The sequence below is a fragment of the Macaca mulatta genome, chromosome 8 (genome assembly GCF_049350105.2).
Source record: "Macaca mulatta isolate MMU2019108-1 chromosome 8, T2T-MMU8v2.0, whole genome shotgun sequence".
Lineage (NCBI taxonomy): Eukaryota > Metazoa > Chordata > Mammalia > Primates > Cercopithecidae > Macaca > Macaca mulatta.
Window position 1 is genome coordinate 114,691,018 of NC_133413.1, and position 23,847 is coordinate 114,714,864.

The 23,847-nt window shown below is 43.4% G+C and overlaps 1 protein-coding gene across 1 annotated transcript; it reads left to right on the top strand.

Moving 5' to 3' along the window:
• Positions 1–2,292: 2,292 nt before the first annotated feature.
• Positions 2,293–10,265, top strand: DCSTAMP (dendrocyte expressed seven transmembrane protein). The gene is made up of 3 exons (XM_015145842.3): positions 2,293–3,327; positions 8,616–8,924; positions 9,870–10,265. Exons 1-3 carry the CDS (start codon positions 2,299–2,301, stop codon positions 9,942–9,944), a joined length of 1,413 nt encoding a protein of 470 aa, XP_015001328.3. The 5' UTR covers positions 2,293–2,298; the 3' UTR covers positions 9,945–10,265.
• Positions 10,266–23,847: the final 13,582 nt, after the last annotated feature.

Here is a 23,847-nt window from a genome sequence, read left to right on the forward strand (position 1 = left end):
TCAAACCCAAAGCAATGGGAGAGCAACGAGTCATGCCTGGGAGGAGAGGCCGCAGCTCCTGACTTCCTCTGGTGCTGGGTGTCCTGCCCTCTGCCCATCCACCTGCAGAGTCCTCTTGCCTGTGCCATGGAGCCTGTCTGACTCAGTCCACAATGCCAGGGAAGGTTCAGCAGCACAGGGGCCTATGGTAAGGCCCATCTCTATCTTCACCCTTCAGTCCAACCTCTGATTCCAAAAGGAAGCAAGCTTGCAGGAAAAAGGAACTATGGCCTTTTGCTGGCCCCCATTTTCACTACCATTCTAATTCCCTTTCCTGCTGATGCTGTCAGAACATCCTCATATGTGGGATCTGGACTCTGCTAAGGCCAGTTCCACATGGCAGTGACCCCTCTTCAACACTCAAGCTCACCTCATATCTCTTTTCTGCTCTGAGCATTTCCATTCGGATTATACGGCAGGAACTGCAAGCACTCTCTACTCTTGGTGGAGAAATTTACACATTTACTCGTAACCTGCCTATTCCCCCCATTTTATTTCTGCCCTTCGTTAACCTCATTCGGCCTGAACACAGAAAGAATAATTTCCTCACCTCTGTTTGCTCAGTGCACAACCTCTAGCCAATGCCTGGGTTCATCTCACACGACAAATGTAATTCACTGGCTCTCACTGTATTCAGCTACTCCGTAAATTCAGACCCATCCTATTTAATGAGACGGGATTTATTTGAGATTGTTTAAAAATTGATCAATGTCCACATTAAAATCCCATACATGTGATATAACACTTACTAGATATTTTCATGTCAATCAGGAGAGAATATCGATTTTATTATATATATATATATCACTCCAAATGAATCCAAGTCTCTCTGAGAGCATCACAGACCTAAATCTGTGTGGCTGATGGTGTGTTAGCAGCTCCACAGTGCCTTCATTCTAATTATTCCAGATCTAGGAGAAAAGAAAAGATGATTATCTCAGTGACACAAAATAAATATTCTTCTTTTCTTTGTCAGAGTCTCAGGAGGAAACTCTTCTCAGAGAGCAGGGGCATAAGAGGGAAGAAGCCATGGTTACAGAGCGGAGACACAATGGCCTCAGTCCAAAGCTACATTTAAGTTTGGATGCCCTTGGTGTGCTTTCTGGTCTGTAAAACTGAGCACAAGGAAACAGATGACTATTAAAGAGTAAGCTTTCATAATGCAGTTTATTGACATTTCAGCCTATCAGCCTAGGGTTCAACTATTAAGACTTATGATATAGGACTGTTACCCTTATCAATAAACAACGACTCTCTAGCAGACCAGTAGAGAATTCAGTGGCTTGAAATAAATCAGCATTTATGATGGCTCACGTGTCTGTGGTCAGCCGGTGGGTCAGCTGAGAACCAGCTGGTCTCGGATGGCCTCTCTCACATCTGGCCGTTGGATGGCTATTGGCTGAGCTGATGGAATTGCCTGGTCAGGTGCCTTTCGTCATCCAGCATTCCAGCCTGGTATAACAGGCTCAATAATGGACCCCTCAGAGCTGTCCATGTCCTACTGCTCAGAACCCATGAATATATTATGTCGCATGGTAAAAGAGACACTGCAAATGTGATTAAGTCTCTTGAGATGGGGAGATTATCCTGGATGATCTGGGTGGGCTCAGCGTATTCACAAGGGCTCTTAGAAGAGGGAGGAGGGAGGATCGGAGTCTAGAGAGAATATGTAAGGATAAAAGCAGAGGGAAGATGCAACGTTGCTGGCTTTGAGATGGCGGAAAAAGGGTCCATGAGCCAGGAAATGTAGGTTGCCTCTAAAGTTGAAAGAGGCAAGGAATCAAGTTCTCCCCCAGTGCCTCCAGAAGGACCACAGTATTGCAGGCCCATTTTAGACTCTGGCTTCCAGAACTGTGAGAGAATAAATATGTGCTTCTTTAAAACACTCAGTGGTTATCTGTTACAGCAGCGATAGCTGGGAAATGCATCTGGACTTAGCAGGAGCAGAGTTCCACGAGAGCACGTGGAGTGAGTCCAAGGCCCAGGATCGTCACTGGCATTTCTGCTGCATTCGATTGGGCAAAGAAGTCACAAGGCCAGCCCAGATGCAAGGGATGGAGGAATAGACCTCATCTCTTGGTGGTGGAAGGTGGAAGAAGCTGTGAAGTCATATTTCAAGGGAGAAGACACAGGAAGAGTAAATAATTATGGCCACTTTTTCTGCAGTCAGTCTACCCCCATGGCCTTTATGAAGGTCAGAGGACATTCAAAAGCAGTTTCTGACCTTGGTTTCTTTTTCATTTTCAGGACGCAGGGAGCATGGGTACCTGGACCTTAGGCACTGATATCTTCCTAAGTCTTTGGGAGACTTACTTGTCTCCAAGAAGCCCTGGATGGATGGACTTTATCCAGCATTTGGGAGTTTGCTGTTTGGTTGCTCTTATTTCAGTGGGCCTCCTGTCTGTGGCCTTCTGCTGGTTTCTATCATCAATCATGGCGGCTGCTGGCTCCTGGATTATCACATGTGTTCTGCTGTGTTGCTCCAAGCATGCACGATGTTTTATTCTTCTCGTCTTTCTCTCTTGTGGCCTGCGTGAAGGCAGGAACGCTTTGATTGCAGCTGGCACAGGGATCGTCATCTTGGGACACGTAGAAAATATTTTTCACAACTTTAAAGGTCTCCTAGATGGTATGACTTGCAACCTAAGGGCAAAGAGCTTTTCCATACATTTTCCACTTTTGAAAAAATATATTGAGGCAATTCAGTGGATTTATGGCCTTGCCACTCCACTAAGTGTATTTGATGACCTTGTTTCTTGGAACCAGACCCTGGCAGTCTCTCTTTTCAGTCCCAGCCACATCCTGGAGGCACAGCTAAATGACAGCAAAGGGGAAGTCCTGAGCATCTTGTATCAGATGGCAACCACAACAGAGGTGTTGTCCTCCCTGGGTCAGAAGCTACTTGCCTTTGCAGGGCTTTTGCTCGTCCTACTTGGCACTGGCCTCTTCATGAAGCGATATTTGGGCCCTTGTGGTTGGAAGTATGAAAACATCTATATCACCAGACAATTTGTTCAGTTTGATGAAAGGGAGCGACTTCAACAGAGGCCCTGTGTGCTCCCGCTGAATAAGGAGGAAAGGAGGAAGTATGTCATCATCCCGACTTTCTGGCCGATTCCTAAAGAAAGGAAAAACCTGGGGCTGTTTTTCCTCCCCATACTTACCCATCTTGGCATCTGGGTGCTGTTTGCAGCTGTAGATTATCTGCTGTATCGGCTCATTTTCTCAGTGAGCAAACAGTTTCAAAGCTTGCCAGGGTTTGAGGTTCGCTTGAAGCTGCATGGAGAGGTAGGGACCCACAGGTACTTCTCATGGTGTATCCTGGCTATTTGCTGGTCTGTCTTGCAGAAGATCATGAACCTCCCAAGGCAGGGAAGTGGCTTATTTGCCTTTGCATCCTTGGTGCCTGGCATAGTGCTTGGCACATAGAAGGAACCCAAAAATGCAGGTTAAATTGAAGTGAAGTCCCGATGTTAGGGTGTGATTCTGCATTAGTTCCCTGTGGCTGCTGTGACAAATGGCCAATAATTGAATGGCTCAAAATAACAGAAGTTTATTCTCGGATAGATCTGCGGGGAGAAGTCCGAAGTGAGTGTCGCTGGGCTAAAACCCAGGTGCTGTTGCTGCTGTTTGCGTCTTCCAGATTCTAGTGGCCGATGGCATCCCTTTGCCTGTGACCACATCACTCCCATCTCTGCTCTGTCATCGCATCACTTTCTTCTTCGCATGTGGAAAATCTCTCTCTGCCTCTGTCTTAAAGAATGTATATGATTGTATTAGGACTTTCCAGTATAATCCAGGGTAATTTCTCTATCTCAAGATCTTTGACTTAATAACATTTGCAAAGATCCTTTTTCCAAATAAAGTAACATTAACAGGTTCCAGGCACTAACACCTTGTATCTGTAGGGCATCCTCCAGCCTCCTACAGTCAACAAACACTCAAATGTGGAAATAATTGTCTCTGAGGTTGAACATGAAGTGGATTCCCAAGCAGGACTATCTGGCGTGAACCTAAGAGACAGGGATTTAGGACCTGCCTTCTTCTCATCCTCAAGCTTGGGCAAGTAGACATTGAGCACCTTCTCTGAGCGAGAACTTTGCTGTGCATTCTGAGCCCTTATCAAACACAAGAGGGTTCCCAAGGCATCGGCACAATGTTTAAAAGGATGATTGTTGAAAAGGGCTCCTAAGTTGCCCAGTAAAATGGCTGGTGCTGGTAGCTGGTAGCACCCACTTTTAAAAATGCTACACAGCTACACTTCGGTGTTTTGAGAAAGACTGGATTACTAGTTCTCAGCCTTAAATGTGTGTTAAGAATTTCCTAAGTTGGATATAGAGTTTCAGGCCTCGATTTACACAGATTTTGTTTTAACTGGGAGAGCATTTTAAATGAGCATGGCTGTGATTACAAGGTAGGTGGTCCATAGACCACATTTTGAGAAACTCTAGCCTAGGTATTAGAAAGCAAGGACTCTCTAAACCAGAGGTCCTCAACCTTGGATACAGAGTTGCATCACTGTGGAGCTGAACTAACCAACTCAATATCTCTCTCCAGAATCCCCAGAGATTCTGTTTTAATTGAACTGGGGTGAGAGATTTTTAAAACCTCCCAGAGTAATTCTAACGTGCAGCCAAGATTGAGAACCCCTGTTCTAAACCCTTCACTCCAAGAACAAAGCCAGAAAGTTAACTCCTAATTGCCATCAGATGGATCTGTGAAAAATCTTCATTAGCCAGGACAGCGTCTGTCTCTGAGCTGGTCCCTCCTGCATCTTGAGGGATCTGGCTTTCTCTTCTCTATTCTCCCTCTCCCTCCTCTTGGCAACCATGGACAAACAGAGAAGATGGTGGGGATGGGGCATCCCATCGTTTATCATTTCTTTTCCATTTTCTCTGTGGATATTTGTGCTTATGTTGACATTTCAGAGGATCTGGATATTGTGAGACACTTAGCTTATTGTTTTTTAAACCCAGAAATTGCCAGGCTGAATGACATGGGATGTATATGCACGTGTGCAGGTGTGTATGTGCATGTGTGTGATGCATGCTGGGCTTAAGTACACTAGCCCAGGCTGGCAAAAATAATGCAGGTGAACCCCAAAACTGGGGCTTAGCCTAGGAGGGTTCTTGGCTTTGCTTGGGAAAGAATTCAAGAGTGAGCTGACAGTGAAAGAAAGCAAGTTTTTTAGAACAGAGTACAGCAAAATGGCTGCTCCACAGGCAGAGAAGGACTACCCCATAGGCAGAGTGGCCCAGACTAGCACTCCTGGATTGTTAGTCTGTTGTATTTATACCTAGTCTTAATCATATGCTAATTATGGAGTGAGTTATTCATGAGCTTTCTGGAAAAGCGGTGGGGAGTTCCCAAGCCATATAAGACAACTTCTGGGTTATTGCCATGGTATCATTTATAAGCTGTCATGGTGCTGGTAGGAGTGCCTTATGCAAATATATTATAATTAGCATATAATGAGCAGCGAGGACAACTAGAGGTTTTTTTCATCACCATCTTGGTCCTAGATGATTTTGGCTGGTTTCTTTGTTATATTCTGTTTCTATCCACAGGGTCATGGCAGAGGCTCAGTAAGCAAGTCCTGCTGATCTCCTGCCTCAAAAACGCCAACAGCTGTTTCTTTTTTTAAAAAATTATTATTTGTAATTGTTATGGTTATTTTTAATTGACACATAATCATTGTACACATTTATGGGGTATCCAGTACCTGTTTCCATGGGTCTCATTTGCCATACTGTTCCTCAAGCTGCCCTAGGCTGTGCCAGCTGCTGGGGAAATCATAGAGGAAAAACGGCCACAATGTTGCCTGCAAACCCTCCCGTGAAGCCCTGCTTGCCATTTCTCTCTTTCCCTCTCAGGGCCTCAAATCCCCCTGCTGCATCCACACTCTTCCTCCCCTTTCGTCTGGCTCAGCAGATCTAGTCCCATGGCTCCTGCCCTCCTAAGCCTGGGCTGCTTCTCAGAGTTGATTATTCTGAGCTCTCTGCATCCCCTGAAGAATCCCGTTAATTACAAGGCACGCTGTTGCTCTAGCTATTTGGAGCGGTGGATAATGGAAGTAGTGTTTTAGCTGAAAGCCAAACAAGAATTTCAGACATGCTTGATCTTTAGGAGTGGCCAGGAAAAGGGCCTCGCTCCTTCCCTCCCATTCCCCTCCTGTGTTCTCCTTTCTTGGCTTCCCCCCTCAATTCTCCCTCTCTCTCTCATACGTTTTTCTTCTCTCTCATTTACTTATCTCTTAGCCAGTACCCATACCTGTGTTGTGAATTCTCACCATGTTAGATAGAGGGGGAAAAAAGCAAGTTCTGCCTTCCAAAAAAACCCAGCTTTCCAATGACAATGTCCTGACACCTTCTTCTTTGGGCACTGCTGATTCCTGGGGGTGCGAAGATGTCTAGGTTGTGAGGGCCTCCTTGAGGGGCTTATGTCCTGAGAGGGAGGTCACCGTGTACACACGTGAAACAGCAGGGTGGTGGGCACTGGAACAGATGTGAGTACGAGACTGCTGTGGGAGCGCTTCTCAAACTCTCTCCTGCTGTATCTGAGAGACTGTGCTGCCAAGAACCAGCTTCTGCATGACTGGCGATGCCCTACCCTTACTCCAGGGTGCCCTTGGGGGCTCCTGGTCTTTACCATTGCCTCACATTTGCCAAGGAAAAGTCACGCAGGAAGAGAAACACTGGCTCAAGGTGTTGCCAATTTCTTTCTCACTTTCGAATGATTTTAAATATATGTTTTAAATAAAGAAGATGGGAAATGACCCAAGTAGAGCTAGCTCTGTGGGTGGGCAGTGTAAATAAAAATAGCCAGAGTTTCTACTTACTGAGCACCTACTATGTTCACTGCATTTGGCAGCATTAACTTTTCAGGACTGGCTGACACCAGAGCCTGCCCTCCATTCATTGCTTAGTGCTGTGCCAATAAATTGTTTATTTAAGAGAGGAACATATATATTAAAACATTGGGGTACCATTTAGTATATTGCTTGGCATTTTGAAAGAATTAATTTGTCTTCCACATTACCCTCAACCAACCCCATACAAAAGTGTCCACACAAACTTTCTGAAGCCCTGATTCCCAACTGCAAAATCCCCAGTTAAATTTCTAGACAAAATAACTTTGTCCCAGACCGAACACCCGCTGCTTTCTTATTGCAGGATTTCTCATCACTGACTCAATCGATGTGTTTGTTTCTTCAACAGTATTAAAAAGAGTGCATGTCTTTGCTCTGGGGACTGAAATCTCTCTATTTAATTGTAGGCAGACTATTTTTTTAATAAGAGAAAGGGAGAGGCAACACAAATGTTTTTCATTGCTTCGGCACAGTGCTGGGGAAATTATAGAGTTGACTTGACATTTGTGTAGAGGTCCCAGGTTTGGGATTTCCAGAGTCTTCACAGGCACTGGGATAGATCCAAGGTGGCCAGTGTCCTCTGGGTGTGGTTGGGATCTTTTTGAGAAGTCATTTACCTTTTCCTGGCCCCAGGGCTCTGTGGCACTAGAGTGATAATAACTTACTAAGCACCCCAGTCTGTAAAGCTAATGTTCCTTCCCCAAGGTGTTTAATGTACACTGGGAGTAGTTTATTCATGGGCAGGATCTGGTCCATTAACTCCTGTTTTGCCAAATTAGAAAACAAATCCACTGAGAGATTAAATGATTTTCCCAGGTCAGAGAAAGAAAGAGCTGGATCAGCACACACTTCTCTCCTGGGTGGCTTGGCTGGGTGGCTCAATGTCATCTCCTGCCCTCTGTGTCAGTCTGCTGAGGACAACTGGCTTATGCTCTTGCTTTCAAAAAGGAAGGAATGTACCTCTCATGAGCATCCAATAGGGATGAGAAATTTTCCTATTTTTAGGACCTGCCCAAACATGATTTTAGAGTCTCCTTCAATAACGTGGGCTGGAGGGCCAGTGTATCAACCTAGAAGGGAATATAGTACACTAAATAAGAATAATCCCCCCTAAGCTCCGGAAGGTAGATGTAGAACATAATTTAATGCCTCAACATCTTTGTGACCTTGTGGTCTGCTTAAGGGGTATTGGGAGGATATGATGGGGTCCTAATGGGCTATGTTCTAAAGCAATCTTCTCCCTGAGTTTAGCTGACTCCCCGCTCTTTCTTTTGTCCCATATGTCCTAACATGTAGAAACAAATATTCCATGAAAATGAGTTACGTGATCAAATTTGTTAGGAAAACTGCTGGCTAAAGTTAAAAGATTCCTCTGCCTACTTCTCAGAGCCTTCAACAGTCTAATGGGCATTGTGATTTTCAAAAGAAGGGATAGAGTGAAAAAATGTATTTAATACACTTCTCTCAAGGGAATCTTTACTGTATTTCTACAAACCCACTTCAGAAAACACTGCAATAGTTACAAATAAGACACATCTCTTCTCCTTTGCTCCAATCATAACACACAAAGGAATATGTGATAGTTCCTTTGGCCAAAGCTCCCTGCATGTTTGAAGATAGTGCCGTGTGCTGCAGGGAAGTACTGAGAAAGACAAGGACTGAGTACAAAAGTGGCATGCATCATGATTATTTTATTCTTTCATTTTAGAAACAAGGAACTCAAGATATTTTCCATGATTCTTCCTTTAATATATCTGTGTTTGAACCCAACTGTATCCCGAAACCAAAATTCCTTCTATCTGAGACCTGGGTTCCTCTCAGTGTCATTCTTGTGATATTAGTGATGCTGGGACTGTTGTCCTCTATCCTTATGCAACTTAAAATCCTGGTGTCAGCATCCTTCTACCCCAGCATGGAGAGGAAGCGCATCCAATACCTGCATGCAAAGCTGCTTAAAAAAAGATCAAAGCAGCCGCTGGGAGAAGTCAAAAAACGGCTGAGTCTCTATCTTACAAAGGTAAGGCCAAGATGGTGGTGTAACCTCCAATTGAGGAAGTGTTGAGTTTGAGAGGGAAATGGGAAAGGGGACTTCGAAGCACTTAATGCTTCAGCTTCACATCAGGGCTTGTATCCCAGCAGTAGATAGGACACTGGGGGAAAATGAACAAACATACATGGCTAGGGCTCTTACTTCTGTGATTTGAATGCTGATCCAAAGGATACTACAAGATATTCTTAATATATTCGTTTCAAGTAAGTATGTTCAGTCATTGTAAAGCGGCGACTGGAGAGGTCCTTAGTGTTGACTATTAAAGGGCAAAGCACAATAAGATATGCTTTCCTAGGTAAAGAAAAAACAGACAGGGAAATGTCTACTATAGCTTTGTAAATACCAAAGAATTTGTTCATTTTCCAGTGTATGTGTATGTGTGTATAGAGAGAGGATAGATAAAAATATAATAATATATATACAAATATATAAATAAAAGCATAATGACTCATGCATCTATAAAATGGACTTATATCAAAAATTTTATGTAATTTAATACATACGTATTAATGAGGGAATGGGAAGAAAAATTACAACCAAAGAATAATTCAAAGAACACACAGATATATATAGGCCATCAGGAATACCCAACGAATTTGCTTAATAGATGCAAAAACTGTCTTTTTCTTTAAGGGTGGATGGGAGGGGTCAGTTGTACTCTACTGGGCGGAGTTCATATGCAGGTCATGGACAAGAATCACTCACATTGTTTCTATCAGCCATCTGCAACTTACAGAGTTGGGAAATAGCCCATAGACAATGGAAGACCAACATAACCCACAAAAATAAGCTTATTTCAGTCTTTTGCTGTTTTCCCCAACATCTTTAACCCTACAATGAAACATTTAAGTCAGAGGCATTTTAAATGACTCCAACTCCAATGCCCAATTATCCACTTTTCTGTCTCTTCAGATTTATTTCTGGCTTCCAGTCCTGAAAATGATTAGGAAGAAGCAAATGGACATGGCAAGTGCAGACAAGCCATGAGAGACCCTGGGTACTCCTCAGCCACATCGCACCAGCGGTTCTCCTCAGGTCTATGATGGCAGTCACTATTCATGCTGGATAATACAGAACTATATGATGCAGTCCTCTCAGGAGTCTGAGTTTACAGAGCCACCTTGCAGCACGTGGTTATGCCTCAAAGCCAAAGAGCTGCCAGGTAAATGGTTATGTGATCTGTCTTCCAAACAAACCACATGATCTCGCCTATGTCACAATGTAATAGGACTCTAGCTGGGTCCCTGGTGATGAGTTTCAGCATAGAATAATGTTCAAAGAAAATAAACCAAAAACAGTTGAAATCTCTACGACAGCCTCACAAGCAAATGCCAAGGGGAACATACATGTAAAAAGCCAGTAAACTATCTTCAAACTCTTCTGTCCTTAATGTCTTGCATGTCTACTGCCCCCACAATGGTCTCTTTCCTCCCTGCCCTCTTATTAAAGAACTCTTTCTGAAACCCATTCCTAACAGCTCCTAGTTTCTTCTTACCACCACCTGCACTTCTGCCCTCTACCCGCCTCTATTTTGTTTTCTCCTCTTTTAGCAAATCCCCTGGCTGATATTTATGACAGGGTGGCCTACGTACCATGTGCATTAAAATTTCATACAATTCTTGTTAAAGTATACATTTGGGCCCCTTTTTGTCTTTAACTACACTCCAAATCACTTTTATTTTTATTATTTTATTTTTTATTTTTTTGGAGATGGAGTCTCACTCTGTCGCCCAGGCTGGAGTGCAATGGTGCTATCTCGGCTCACTGCAATCTTTGCCTCTCAGCTCCAAGCAATTCTCCTGCCTTAGCCTCCCAAGTAGCTGAGATTACAGGCGCCTGCCACCAAGCCCAGCTTCTATATATATATGTATATTTGTATATTTGTATTTAGTAGAGACGGGGTTTCACCATGTTGGCCAGGTTGGTCTTAAACTCCTGATCTCAGGTGATTCACCTACCTTGACCTTCCAAAGTGCTGGGATTACAGGGGTAAGCCACCATGCCCAGCCCCCATATCACTTTTAACGAGTCACAGGACACACTGTCTTTTTCTGTTAGGCACGTTTGCCCTCAGTCTGAAGTGCTCTTCCCTGTTGGAAGGACAGACTGGAAAGCAGTGCTGTCACCAAAGGTAATTTTGATCTTGAAAACAGGATTTAGACTCACTCATTAGGGTCCATCTCACTTGGATGGGAAATGCTTATTTAATTGCAGCTTACTCACTTTGATTTAAATGAATGTTAAGTTTCTTGAGACATCCACTGTGAAATGTGCTGTTAATCTTACAGAGGCAGAAAGGTACTGCCCAAGGCAATTTCATAGAGCACCCTTTTTTCACCTCTAATTGTAATGGCCTATAAAAGTATATTGCGTTATCGCCTAAGTCACCATTTCTCGTCTCACAAATCTCAGTCTGGTTCCATATTTTGTTAGGGGCTATCAAGTGTCTTTCTGATGTGCTTAATAACTCTGTTGTCAGTTGAGTTTCTCTTTGATAGTAAGACACGGTAATTCTAAACACCTTCATGAGAACAGGTCTCTTTTATTGTTCTACTTGGGATAAAAAATGTTATCTTTCCTCTTCTGAGATTTTGTATCTACTACTTTGTCTTTTGGGACCTAATCAATCATAATTGTAATATGGGATATGTTGAAGTCCTCACATGTTAGGACTTCATGTACATGTTACATATTTTTGTCTTAATTCACTTAAGAGAAAGAAGTACACATATCTCACCCTAAGAAAGTAAGAACTAGCGTTCTCATCCAAACTCAATAATAGTGATTCCCAAAAAGTAGTAAAGACTACTGAAGTCAATTGTTGAGATTATAGTATGGAAGAGAGGAACTGGATGAAAAAATGAGTGTGGGTTGAACGTAGTTATATGTCTATATTTAAATGTCTATATTATATTAGGCTAATAAAACCCCCGGGAGGAAAAATTCAAATTAACAGGTGGCTGAGGCTTTTCCAAGCTTTCCCAGTTCAAAACCTGTTTTGGTTTCAATCCATCATGATTACGGTGACATTGTTAAAAGCAGGAAAGAAAAGGAAGTAAGTAATTAGGTAGTGGGGACAATTTATGACCTTTTATTATCTCAATTCTGAGTGTCCATGAACTTTACTTTTGTACTCAGGGAGCAAAAGAAATCAGAATTGAATTTGTCATTGGAGCACTCTGTCAAATGCAAATAGAAAACAAAAAAGGCAATGACAGAAATGAAAGCGTAACAAGCCACAGTCACTGCAATTAAGGCAGAAGGTGTTTGCACCACTTTACTGGATGCTGAGGAAGTACATTGTGGTGAAGGAAGTGCCCCTACCACTGCACTCGGCCTCATTCGACAAAGACAGAGAAGAGCATGCACACTGACCAAAGCGTGGGGCTCAGGTGGTGGACAGGTTTAGAGGGCATAGAGGGGGACCAGGAAAGACTGGGACAAAGACGCAGGCCTTGCCTGCTCACTCATTCTGTAGGGTTATGGTTACCAAAGCTGGCTGATCATCAGAACCATCTCCAGAGGTTAAACAAATAAAATAAAATTACAGACGCCCAAACCTAAACTCAGAAATACTGACTTAGGTAGGTGCAGGGAGGGTCCTGGAAGTGTGTACCCTAAGGAACTTCATGGGTGATGCAGATGATTAGGTCTGTTCGTTAACCACTGGTTTAGAGAATTGTGGCAAGCCTTGGAGAGCAGGGATTGCTGATTAAATAAAAACACATTACATGGTATCTATGTAATTATCTGTGTGAACATGCATACAGGACTTTGATTCTACCTGTTGCTGAGCCATTCAGTTTCTTTGATTCTACCTGTTACTGAGCCATTCAGTTTCTTCAATAATGCCAAATGCAAATTTCTTGTCAAGAAATGTATTGTTCTCATCATCTGCAGTCCAACTCACTTACTTGTATAAACAAGCACCCAAACAAAAACAAAACCCATGACAACACCATGAATTATACAATTTTAACCTATAGTTACTTGCTTTTTAAATATGATTTGGTACCAAATACTATTTTTTAATCAAACGATTTCAATTTGGAGGATAGTGTAACACTTTTTTAAGAAAATGAAAGGTCACCTTGACTACAACCACCACATGATGTAATTGAAAGAATTATAGAATCTTAGAATGGAGAAGGCTGGATTCAAATCCTCATTCTGCTAATTATTAGTGACCTAAACTTAGCAACTTAACTCTTATCTCTCTGAGCCTGTTTTCTTATGTACAGATTGGGGCTGAAAAATATAAGTCTCCCAGCATCTTTTTGAGAACTAAATGAGATGACATATATAAAGCCTCTAGAATACTTCCCGTCTCAGATAAATAAATGTTAGCAATGTTAGCTCTTTTCTTCCTCTTTCTTCTTTCCCATAATTCCCTGCCCAACTCCACTTTCTTCAACTTTTGACAATAGGGTCTGATGCAAAAAGAGTGGAAACAAACAAAAAAAGAGAATTTCAGTCAAACTTGATATACAACAAAGGTTAGCAAACGTTTTCTATGAAGGATCAGACGTCAGAGCAACTCTGATGCAACTACTCAATTCTGCCATTGTAGCAAGAAAGCAACCATAGACAGTAAATAGACAAATGAGCATGGCTGTGTTCCAATACAACTTTATTTGCACAAACAAGTGGCAAGCTGGACATGGCCTGTGGCTGTTTGCCAACACCTGATAATACAGAAAGGTTTTTTAGAAATACATGAGTTGGTGCAGGACATGATGCAATGGGGACTCAAAGTCAGAAAAAACAAGGTTTGAGATCCCTCTTCACCACCAACTAGCTGGATGACTTTGCAAGTCATGTCACCTCTCTAAGCTCAATTTTCTCATCTATAAAGACCAAGGAGTTTAGCTAAAGAATCTCTGAAATCTCTGCTATCTCTTTAAGCCTATGATTCTTCGGGAGACAGCAGTGTCCTGGAGAGAATCACCAATGGACTGTAACTCAAGTTTCAGCATTTGATGTGTTTGTTCTTTCACAGTTGATCAATGAATCATAAAGAACAACAGAAGCACTCCACTCCTAAGTATGATTTATTTGATGGAAAAGGGAAAAAATAACATTTGGTCAAAATAAATGTTATTTTCTCCACAGACACAAAGAAGCAATCAGAATGGTTACTAAATTCTAAATGTCATGTGTAATTTCATATGGCTTAAAGTCAGATTGCCATGTCAATGGCTGAAGACCTGCTAATTGAAAGTCTTGCTTTTTTCTAAGTGAGCAGTACTCTCACTCTAAATGTGATATATTAATCAGGGAGTAAAAAAAATCAATCAAAATTGTTTTTCCAAAGGAAACCATTGTGGAAGTATGTTTGTACTGAAACAGTAAGTGTGCTATGTCCTGCAAGAGGAAATGTTAATATGTACTAGAAAATAAATAGTAAGTTGTTTAAAAACACGTGATGAAAGAAAGGATACTGAATTAAAAATTGGTCTCTAATTCTGGTACTGCTACCAAGTAGCTTAGCCAAAGCACTTGTCTCTCGACTCAATTCAGTTATTCATAGAAAATATCATAATAGTTATTAGTAAGCCCTTACTAGGCGCCAGATACTGTTTTTAGTGAATTATTTCATTTAATCCTCACCCAAACCCCATGAGAGAGGATCTGCTGCTATTGCTGTTTTGTAGATGAGAAAACTGAGGCACAAAGAGGCTAACTTGTCCACAAGTTACCTATAAAGCATTGAGAAACCTCTGTTGTCATTCCTGATTCCTTTCTCCAATAAAAAGCCTTGCTAGTGCAGGGATATCCATACAACTAGAAAATTGTTTTCCTGAAAAATCAGCATAATTCTAAACAGTCCTCACTGTTCTTTAGAGTGCAAAAAGTCACAGAATCATTAATTCGGCTTACACAAATGAATGATTTCTCTGTCTGCATTCTTCAACCATGAAATCCTAGACAACTTCCAGAAAGCTGTGGCCCGGAACACCCCGATCCCACTCAGAACACTATTTATAAGAATGCCCCGTATGCAGTAGTCTTTACAGTTTTTCTTTTTCTCAAATGTTCTCTAGCCTATGTAGATGACATTTATGCAATTCAGAGAAAGATGCCTCAACAGGATTAGTCAGCAGCAAAGTCCTCTGACGCAGCTTCTGTGATCTAGTTAAAAATAGGAAAGAGGATGTTTTGCATAAGTCATCAGCATTGTTCGGTATTGGAGAACTGACCACTGTTTTGGTTCCCACATCCTGTTACTTTATCTAAAAACAGATGAAAACCCTGTCCCTGAATTCTTGGACAAGACCTTTTGCTTCTGTGACCTCAGGGCTCAGGTTCTTCTTGTTCTGGGCTCCTTTGGTCACTTCCCTTCACCCCCTGCCATTTACAATCTCAACTGTCAGTCTTGGGCTCAGGGCCTCTGCTTTCCTTCTGCCCTCCCAGGGATTGCAAACCAAGGGCTAGAGGGGTCAGGTAGATAATATGAAGCCAACCAGGTAGATGAGGGTAAATTAGACGACGCCCTTTCTTGAAAGGAGGGCGTCTCTTTACTAAACCTCTGACAGATCGACTGGCTTTTCCCAGAGCAGGCAAAAATCCAGATTGATAGAGAAACTTGCCTAATCTTGAAATGTTAGAAATAAATTAGAATATTAATTTAAAAAATAGAGTGGGGGTCAAATCATAAGCTTTTCAGTTTGTGACCTCTGCCCCATACCCTCTCCTATGAGGAAGTTGTGTGTTACCAGCTATAGAATGAAATTCTACAAAATCTAGATAAACCCTCCCACTTTTTCCAGTTCTTGATTTCTAATTTGGAAAGGGTATGGGATGATGATAGGAGTCCTGGATTCTGATTTTGGCTCTGCCCTTTGCTAACTATGGAACTTTGGATGAGTTAGCTTCACCTTTCTGGGACTCAGTCTCCTCATCTTTAAAATGGGCAATTAGAGGCAATGAGCTTGAGAGCTCTATCAAGCTCTATTAGCCAGTGAGTCTGATAGATCTTCATTCTCGTCTCCCCTTCCTTGCCCTTCCTGATCTCAAATACCAATTCCCCACCACAGTGAGTGACCCGAATATTTTCCTGATTTTCTCAGTTTAGAAGTCAGCTTTATTTGTAACTCTCTTGCTGTCTAACACCCAACCAGTTCTGTTGCTGCAGCATCCCTTAACCCTCCTCTCCACCCCACAATGTTGGCTGTCACCATCATGTCCTCAACAAATCACTACATTTGCTTTCGTTTCTACTCCAGCTTCTCCATCGCCCCTCAGTTTTGCAGTCCCTTCTCCAGAGATGAAACAAAAACTAATTTAAAAGCACTTGGTTCAGAGCTTTTCCCTGGAAGAGAATGTACGTGGAAATTTACAATCCCCATTTCTTATCACAGCCAATCCCCAAATTGCCGCTGCCCTTGAAGGTTAATGGGCATCTTTAAATCACAAGCTGGGCATGAGGGGGAGGTGCTCTCAAGTGGTCCCTCATTAGGAAATCAAACATTCATACCCCAGGAGGAGCTATAAATATTTAGACACTATCTCAAATATAAGTCTCTAATGCATTATGGACAACAATGTTACCAAATGCCTGGAAAGGAAGAACTCTCTAGTACATTTTTTTTCTCACAAAAGTAGAGAAAGTTTCTCTCTCTTAAAAGTAGAGAAACTGTTATCGCCCAAAAAACAAATTCCTATTTATCATTGGCAGGGCTGAACCTTGAAGGCAGGAAGATTCTGGAGAATTCAAACCTCTCCCCTTTATCTTGTTTTTCAGCTGGTGAATGTATTCAAGCCGAATTCAATGTGTCAGCAGTATCACGCTCCCTCCAAAATCTCCAGTGAAGAATCTTCCCTTGTCTTTTCTGTCTTCTGTGGTTGCTCACACTCCCCAGCATTCCCTGGTTTATGGCATCATAAACCAATTTCTGCTTCTGTCTTCACATGACTGTCTTCTTTCTGTGTCCAACATTCTCCCTTCCTATAAGAACAGAGTTACTGAATTACAGTCCACCATCATCCAGTATGACCTCATTTTAATTTTATTACATCCACAAAAACTCTATTTCCAAATAAGATTATATTTATAGGTACCAGGAGTTAGAGCTTTGTATTATTCCTTTTTCACACTGCTATAGACATACCCGAGACTGGGTAATTTATAAAGAAAAAGAGGTTTAATAGACTCACTGTTCCATGTGGCTGGGGAGGCCTCACAATCACGGAGGAAGGCAAAAGGCACATCTTACATGGCAGCAGACAAGAGAGAATGAGAGCCAAGTGAAAGGGGTTTTCCCTTATAAAACCATCAAATCTCGTGAGACTTACTTCCACGAGAACAGTGTGGGGGAAGCTGCCCCCGTGATTCAATCATCTCCCACCAGGTCCCTCCCACAACACATGGGGATAATGGGAGCTACAATCTGAGATAAGATTTGTGTGGGGACACAGCCAAACCATATCAGGCTTGAACATATCTCTTGGGGAGGACACAATTCAACCTGGTACAGTGAACAACCAGCAAAGAATTTCCCCTTCAAGAATCACGCTATGTGCATTATGCAGAATCAACTCTTTAGAACATAACATTTACGAGTCGGTCATAGCACAGCTGCACAGTTAGAATGAACTTTCTATATTTTTGAGTGTACCTCAGCTCTCAATGCAGACAAAAAAGAGTAGGAGAAATCAACATTGGGTTTTTGATACAGTCAGAGGGAAGTTGTTCTAAGGAATTTGGGATTATATCTTAGCCACAATAAATGGTTTGCTACTTAGAGGCTCATTGAGCATTCAGGAAAGGACCTACATTTGCTTGAGATGATGTTCAGGACCTAGACAGAAGACCTCAGCAATACATTGAACTGAGCCATCAGAGGCCATATAGAGAGAGATACCAAATGTGGGAATCAATACAGGGTTTTATGGGAAGGCAAAGAATGGTGGTTAAGGACCTTAAGTAAGGAATAGGTTCAGCTGCTGCACCAAGGGAATGCCTATCCACACCAGCTGTGAGTAGTATACGTGTGGCAGACAGTTTTGCTAGAAGAAGCGAAAATTCACCTTGAAAAGAAAAGGTGAGGTGATCCTCAACCAGTATTAGTGGGCCCCATCTGAGTATTTCTTAAAAGTCTTACATGTTTTAGCCTGGGAGCAGTGGCTCACGCCTGTAATCCCAATACTTATAGAGGCCAAGATGAGAGGATTGCTTGAGTTCAAGAGTTCAAGACCAACCTGGGCGACATAATGAAACCTCATCTTTACAAAAACTACAAGACGTAACAAAATTTGCCAGGTGTGGTGGCACATGCCTGTATTTCTGGCTACTTGGGAGGCTCAGATGGGAGGATCACTTGAGTCCGGCAGGTTGAGGCTGCAGTGAGCCAATATTGTGCCACTGCACCACAGGCTGGGAGACAGAGCAAGACCCTGTCTCAAAAAACAAAAACAAAACGAAGTATTACAAGTTTACAAGTTTACAGTTGAAGAAGAGACTATGGTAAAAAAAAAAAAATCTATATATCTATTTATCTATCTATATATATATACACACACACACTATATGAATAGAGAATGGCTCAGCACGATCCATCCTCATTAAAGGTATGCAAACCATGTTAGGGCCTTGGAAAACACAAATAGACCAGTCTAATAAAAATGGCATGGTAAAACAAAATTAAGTGTTCACTGTGACTCTTGTTCCCATATTTGCTTGCGATGATGTTCAGGTCTTCTTCAGTCTTGACGGTGAGCCTACCAGCAGCCAGATGATGGCAGTGACCAGGAGGTGACAGAGTCTACTGAGATGGGTGAAAGTTTGAGAGCCAGACATTATTTTTGGAACCAAACGCTTCTCCCAGAGACTCTTTTCAGGGCTGGCTTTCAATATGTGAGAAGAAAACAGTTTTGAAACGAGTCAATGAAAATGGCTGACAAGAATTATTTCTTGGCGAGGAAGTCGTGAAGAAATTTTATATTTCTAGTTTAAAATGCGTTTAAATGCATTTTCAAAGTTAATTTCTGAGATGACAATGTTCCCTTAATTTAAGAGATTCTGTATCAAGAGTAGATGTAAATACGGCTGGGAATTGCCATGGTTAGAAATCTGAATAAAGTACAGCAGTGCCTGGGAACTAGAGGCCAATTGAGAACAGCATAATGTAGAAGTGAGTTGCCAAGGGAACAAGCCTCCAAGTGAGACACGACCATCCTGCGGGCGGACACCATATAGAGAGATGGGAGGGGGACCAAGAACGTGCTAGGCGGCCAAGAGTCTTCAGGAGGGACAATGAGACAGCCTTCCCATTAGCTATCTGCCACCAGAAAGAAAGCCAACAGCTTCCAAAGCCACCAAAAAGGGGAATACAATTCAGGGCTTCTTCAGTATTTTCAATCTGACCGTATTCATTTTGTCATTCAAGTGTTGGGTTACTCCAAAGAACACTGACCGAGTGCCTTCTGTGTGCCAGGCACAGGTGTAGGGCTAGAGACTAAGGAGGCACAGTAGCTCTCTGTCTCTGGTTGCTCTCTGGAAGAGCAAGACCTAAACACAGCCACTGGCTCACTCCTGGGAATTGGGCCTCCTTTTGCCCTGCAGCTCTGGTCCTCTTGCAGTGGGCCAGCCAGGTCGCCTTCCTGGCTGAGGGACACCCTGACCACTGTGCCCAGGATTCCAGCTCCTTCAGAACTGATCTTCTTGGCCTCCACGTCATCCCCATGGCAGGTCCAGCACCTGTGATCAGCCTCCCCTGTGCTCCACAGAACTCCTCCCACGCTTCCTGCAGGGCTTTCTCAGAACTTGCCTGGAATGTCCACTTCATTTCACCATCCTGGTCTTCCCAACTCTATGTGCCTTCCTCATCCGTTCTCATGCTCAGTCCCAGCCTTGACTTTGGCATTCTGCTCCTGGCTCTGGCTTTTGCATGTGACCTTCAATAGGGATGGGATAGTGACTCATGGAAAATGCTCAAATCAAAGTTGTTACCCTAACCCGTTCCTCTGCACATCAGTGAACATAACCTCCAGCTTCCTCCCGTGGGACCGGGCAACACCTCCTCCTGCTCAGTCGCCAACGATAAGCTTCCTGTTCAGGTCCTCGTTATTTTCTTCATTCCTTAGCACCCTCTCCTCAACAGTGGCCTTCTGTTATTACTGTGATCTCACCAATCTATTTTTAAACTTCCCGTTGCCTTTACAATCTCGTTCATGCTGCATCTTCTTTCACTACAAACCAACTTTCCTTCCAGAGCAACCGACACTGAGCAAGATGTTCGTATTGTGATCACACTGCACTCGGATTGCTTTATTGTTCACAAACTTCCTCTCTTACGGTCCTTTAACAATGCGGTAAAGTAACCAAGGCAGGTATTTTCACCTCCAATTCACAAATCAGGAAGTGAGGTTCAGAAAGGTTAAGTGACTTTGTCCAGGTCACACGCTGAGAAGTGATGAACCCCGTCTTCTCGTTCTAAGCGGGCTCCTTGTCCCTGTCACGTGTCATGTGGCACTTGAGGCTCTGCCTGTTGTGGCACTGAGTCTGTGCCCACACCATGCCCCACTCCTGTTCTAAGACTTCTTCCTTCTTGGTATGAAGCCAGCATCCTCCGAAGAATTTCAATAAACAGAAACACCAACTCATGCCTGCATTTTCCTATTTCCCATTAGACCCAGTAGCATAACCGCATTGTCTAAGGCCCTCCAGCTAAGCTGCAGGATGCTCCATTTTTTCCTTTTTGCCTACAAGCGAAACAACGAGAAAATCCTGGGAGGCTCTCCCTGTCTCAGGAGCTCCCTTGAAATCCCAGCCCTGCCCTGCCTAGCATTCCTGCCTGCACTCCGAGAAGCCTCTCCCTGGCACGTTTTTATTAGAAGCGCCCCGAGGGCTGTGTCCACATTTCCTTAATGTTCTGGAAACCTCTTCCCCTCTCCGCAGACCTGTGCAGGGCGGTACATATTGATTGGTGCGGGCGTGCTTGTTCTTTTGGGAAGGAGAAAGCAAGCTTCTTGCAACAAGAAATCCCAAGACAAGATAATTATTTACAGTGAGAGTGGCCCCAAAGTGTAAAGCGACTCAGAGGATTGTAAACCACTTAAGAAAAGGAAACAGAGGTTGGGGAGGCGGTGGCGGGGAGAGAGTAAACAACTCCCAGGGCCCCTGTCTGCAGCGCTCAGGGGAGGGGAGAGGCCGGGAGCCGCCTCCGGGGGTCTCGCGGGGCCGCCCCTGGGACAGCTGAGCCAGAGACAGGCCCTGCCGGAGCCTCTCTGGGTAAGGAACAGGACCGGAGCGCGCTCGGTGTAAGGGAAGCTTGCGCTCCTTCAGCCCCTTTCCAGGGCCTGCGCTGATTCATGGAAACGGCGCTCACCGGAGCCTCCGCAGTTGCTGTCTTTACCAGCTGACGTCCCGTCCAGCTCTGCGCGGGTCGCGTTGCTTGCAGTCTCATCCTCTCCTCGCCCACACACTTCTGACGACGCTCCTGGTTTCCAGCGAGGAACCTGCGGTCCGGAGTGCAGAGGTCCCTTGACCCTGGCCTCCCAGCCGCTAAACGCTGCTTGTTGGACTCCCAAACGCTGTAAAAATGGGGCTCTCTTACCTCTCTCTGGCATTTGATAGTTTTCAAAGCGATCTGTGCCTCACAACAACTTCGTGAGGAAGACTCCGTGAATGCTACCACCTCCAGTTAAAGAAATAGAAGCCCAGAGAGTTTCATTGACTTCCAAGGCCACCTAGCTTAGAAAGGGAGCAGAGACGGGGGTAGAGAGAGTCCCTTGGACGCTGTTCTCAGGACCCCGTTCAAGGCAGATCTAACACTGTGGTCACATCTCATGACCGTGAGCAAAGTTGCCTTTTGGAGCTCGCTTCGCACAGAGTTTGATTCTTGGAGAGTGGGCATAAGAGAGGAGACCACCCCTCATATTGTCTTATGCCCAATTTCTGACTCCAAAGAAAGAAGTGAAAACTGAAAGGCAGAAATGAAATCCACAGGCAGACAGCCCGGCGTGCACCCTGGGCCTGGTAGTTAAAGATCGACCCCTGACCTAATTGGTTCTGTTATCTATAGATTACAGACATTGTATAGAAATGCACTGTGAAAATCCCTATCTTGTTTTGTTCCAATCTAATTACCGGTGCATGCAGCCCCCAGTCACGTACCTGCTGCTTGCTCAATCAGTCACGACCCTCTCACATGCACCCCCTTAGAGTTGTGAGCCCTTAAAAGGGACAGGAATTGCTCACTCGGGGAGCTCAGCTCTTGAGACTGAAGTCTTGCCGATGCCCTCCGGCCGAATAAACCCCTTCCTTGTGTAACTCGGTGTCTGAGGAGTTTTGTCTGCCACTCGTCCTGCTACAGGCAGAGGATGGAAGTAGATGACCTCAGAGGCAGTAAGGATGGAGCACACAGGGTGCCTTGCCAGGCATAGAGAGGAGACTTCTTGAATTAAGGAATTGCTTTGATCCCTGAAATGCTCAGTTATAGAACTTAGGAAGACAAAGCTGTTTCCTAATACAGTTCTGGTTCTCGCAGTAGACAACTGCTGATTTCCAATGTGACTTTTTCACAGACCCTCCCTGATCATCTGGAAGGACTCGGTTCTTTACCTCTGGGAAGAAGACTGCGGGGTATCGCAGGTGGGCTCCTGAAACCTTTTACTGCCATTCGGAGACATTTGCCTTTCAACTCCCTTCTCTCCAACTTTCCTTTAAACTTTTTAACCACCTAAACTCCCAAATCCCTCATTTATATTCACCAATTTATTTTAAAATGGTTATGTGAAGCCTACTTCCTTTTTCCAGTTTTTTAAAAATTGTGGTAAAATACATACCTATTTTACTATTGTAACCGCGGTAGTTTTAGAATGTACATTTCAGTGGCTTTTAGTACATTCACTGTATTATACAACCGTTGCTACTCTATAATTTCAGAATATCTCTGTCAACCCCAGAAGAAATCCTGGCCCATTGAGCAGTCACTCCCCATGTCTCCCTTCCTTTGGCCCCTGGAAACCACTAATCTGCTTTCTTTCTCCATGTATTTGCCTGTTTTGGATGTTTCATATAAATGAACTCATGTATGTGGCCTTTAGTGTCTGGCTTCATTTACTTAGCGTAATGTTTTCAAGGCTCTTCCATGTTGTAGCACGCATCAGTACTTCATTCCTTATTTAATAGCTGAATAATATTTCACTGCATGGATATACCACATTTTGTTTATCTAGCTGACAATTGATGGACAGTTTTTGTTGTCTCCGCATTTTGGCTATTATGGATAATGTTATCAACATTCGTGTATGGATGTTTGTTAGAATGCCTGTTTTCAGTTCTTTTGGGAATGTCCCTAGGACTGGAATTGCTGCGTCACGTGGTAGTTCTGTTACACTGATGGAGGAACCACCCAACTAACTTCCACTGCTGTGCCTATTCTTTGTCTGGCATCACCTCAGGCACTGGGATGCAACAATGAGTAAGACATGATCTCTGCCTGGTTGAATTCATAACCCAGCTGGGGAGACTGGCACGTGGTAGGGGCAATTACACGAGTGTGTAACTGTTGACTTTGTTTGCTCAAACCCAACCCTTTAAGAGGCTCTGTCAAGGCAAAGACTCTGATGGGAACGGTGCTATGGGATATTAGAACTCCAGTCTCTTGCAAAATATCTGTGGCCAATGGAACTCAGAATATATACCATGTCCCATAGAAGCTGAGGAAAGACTGTGACACAGTCAAGAATTGCTTTGGGGCTTGGAATTGGCATAGAAACAGGGAACAAAAGGTAGCACCATTGATTTATTACAAAGCATACTTGTAGGCAGAAGAGAGGAAGGCACTAGGAATAGTCATTGTTAACTAAGTGCTTATCAAGTGTCAGATGCTGTTCAAAATACTTTCATTTAAGCCTCATGAGAATTCAGTGAAGTAGATGAAAT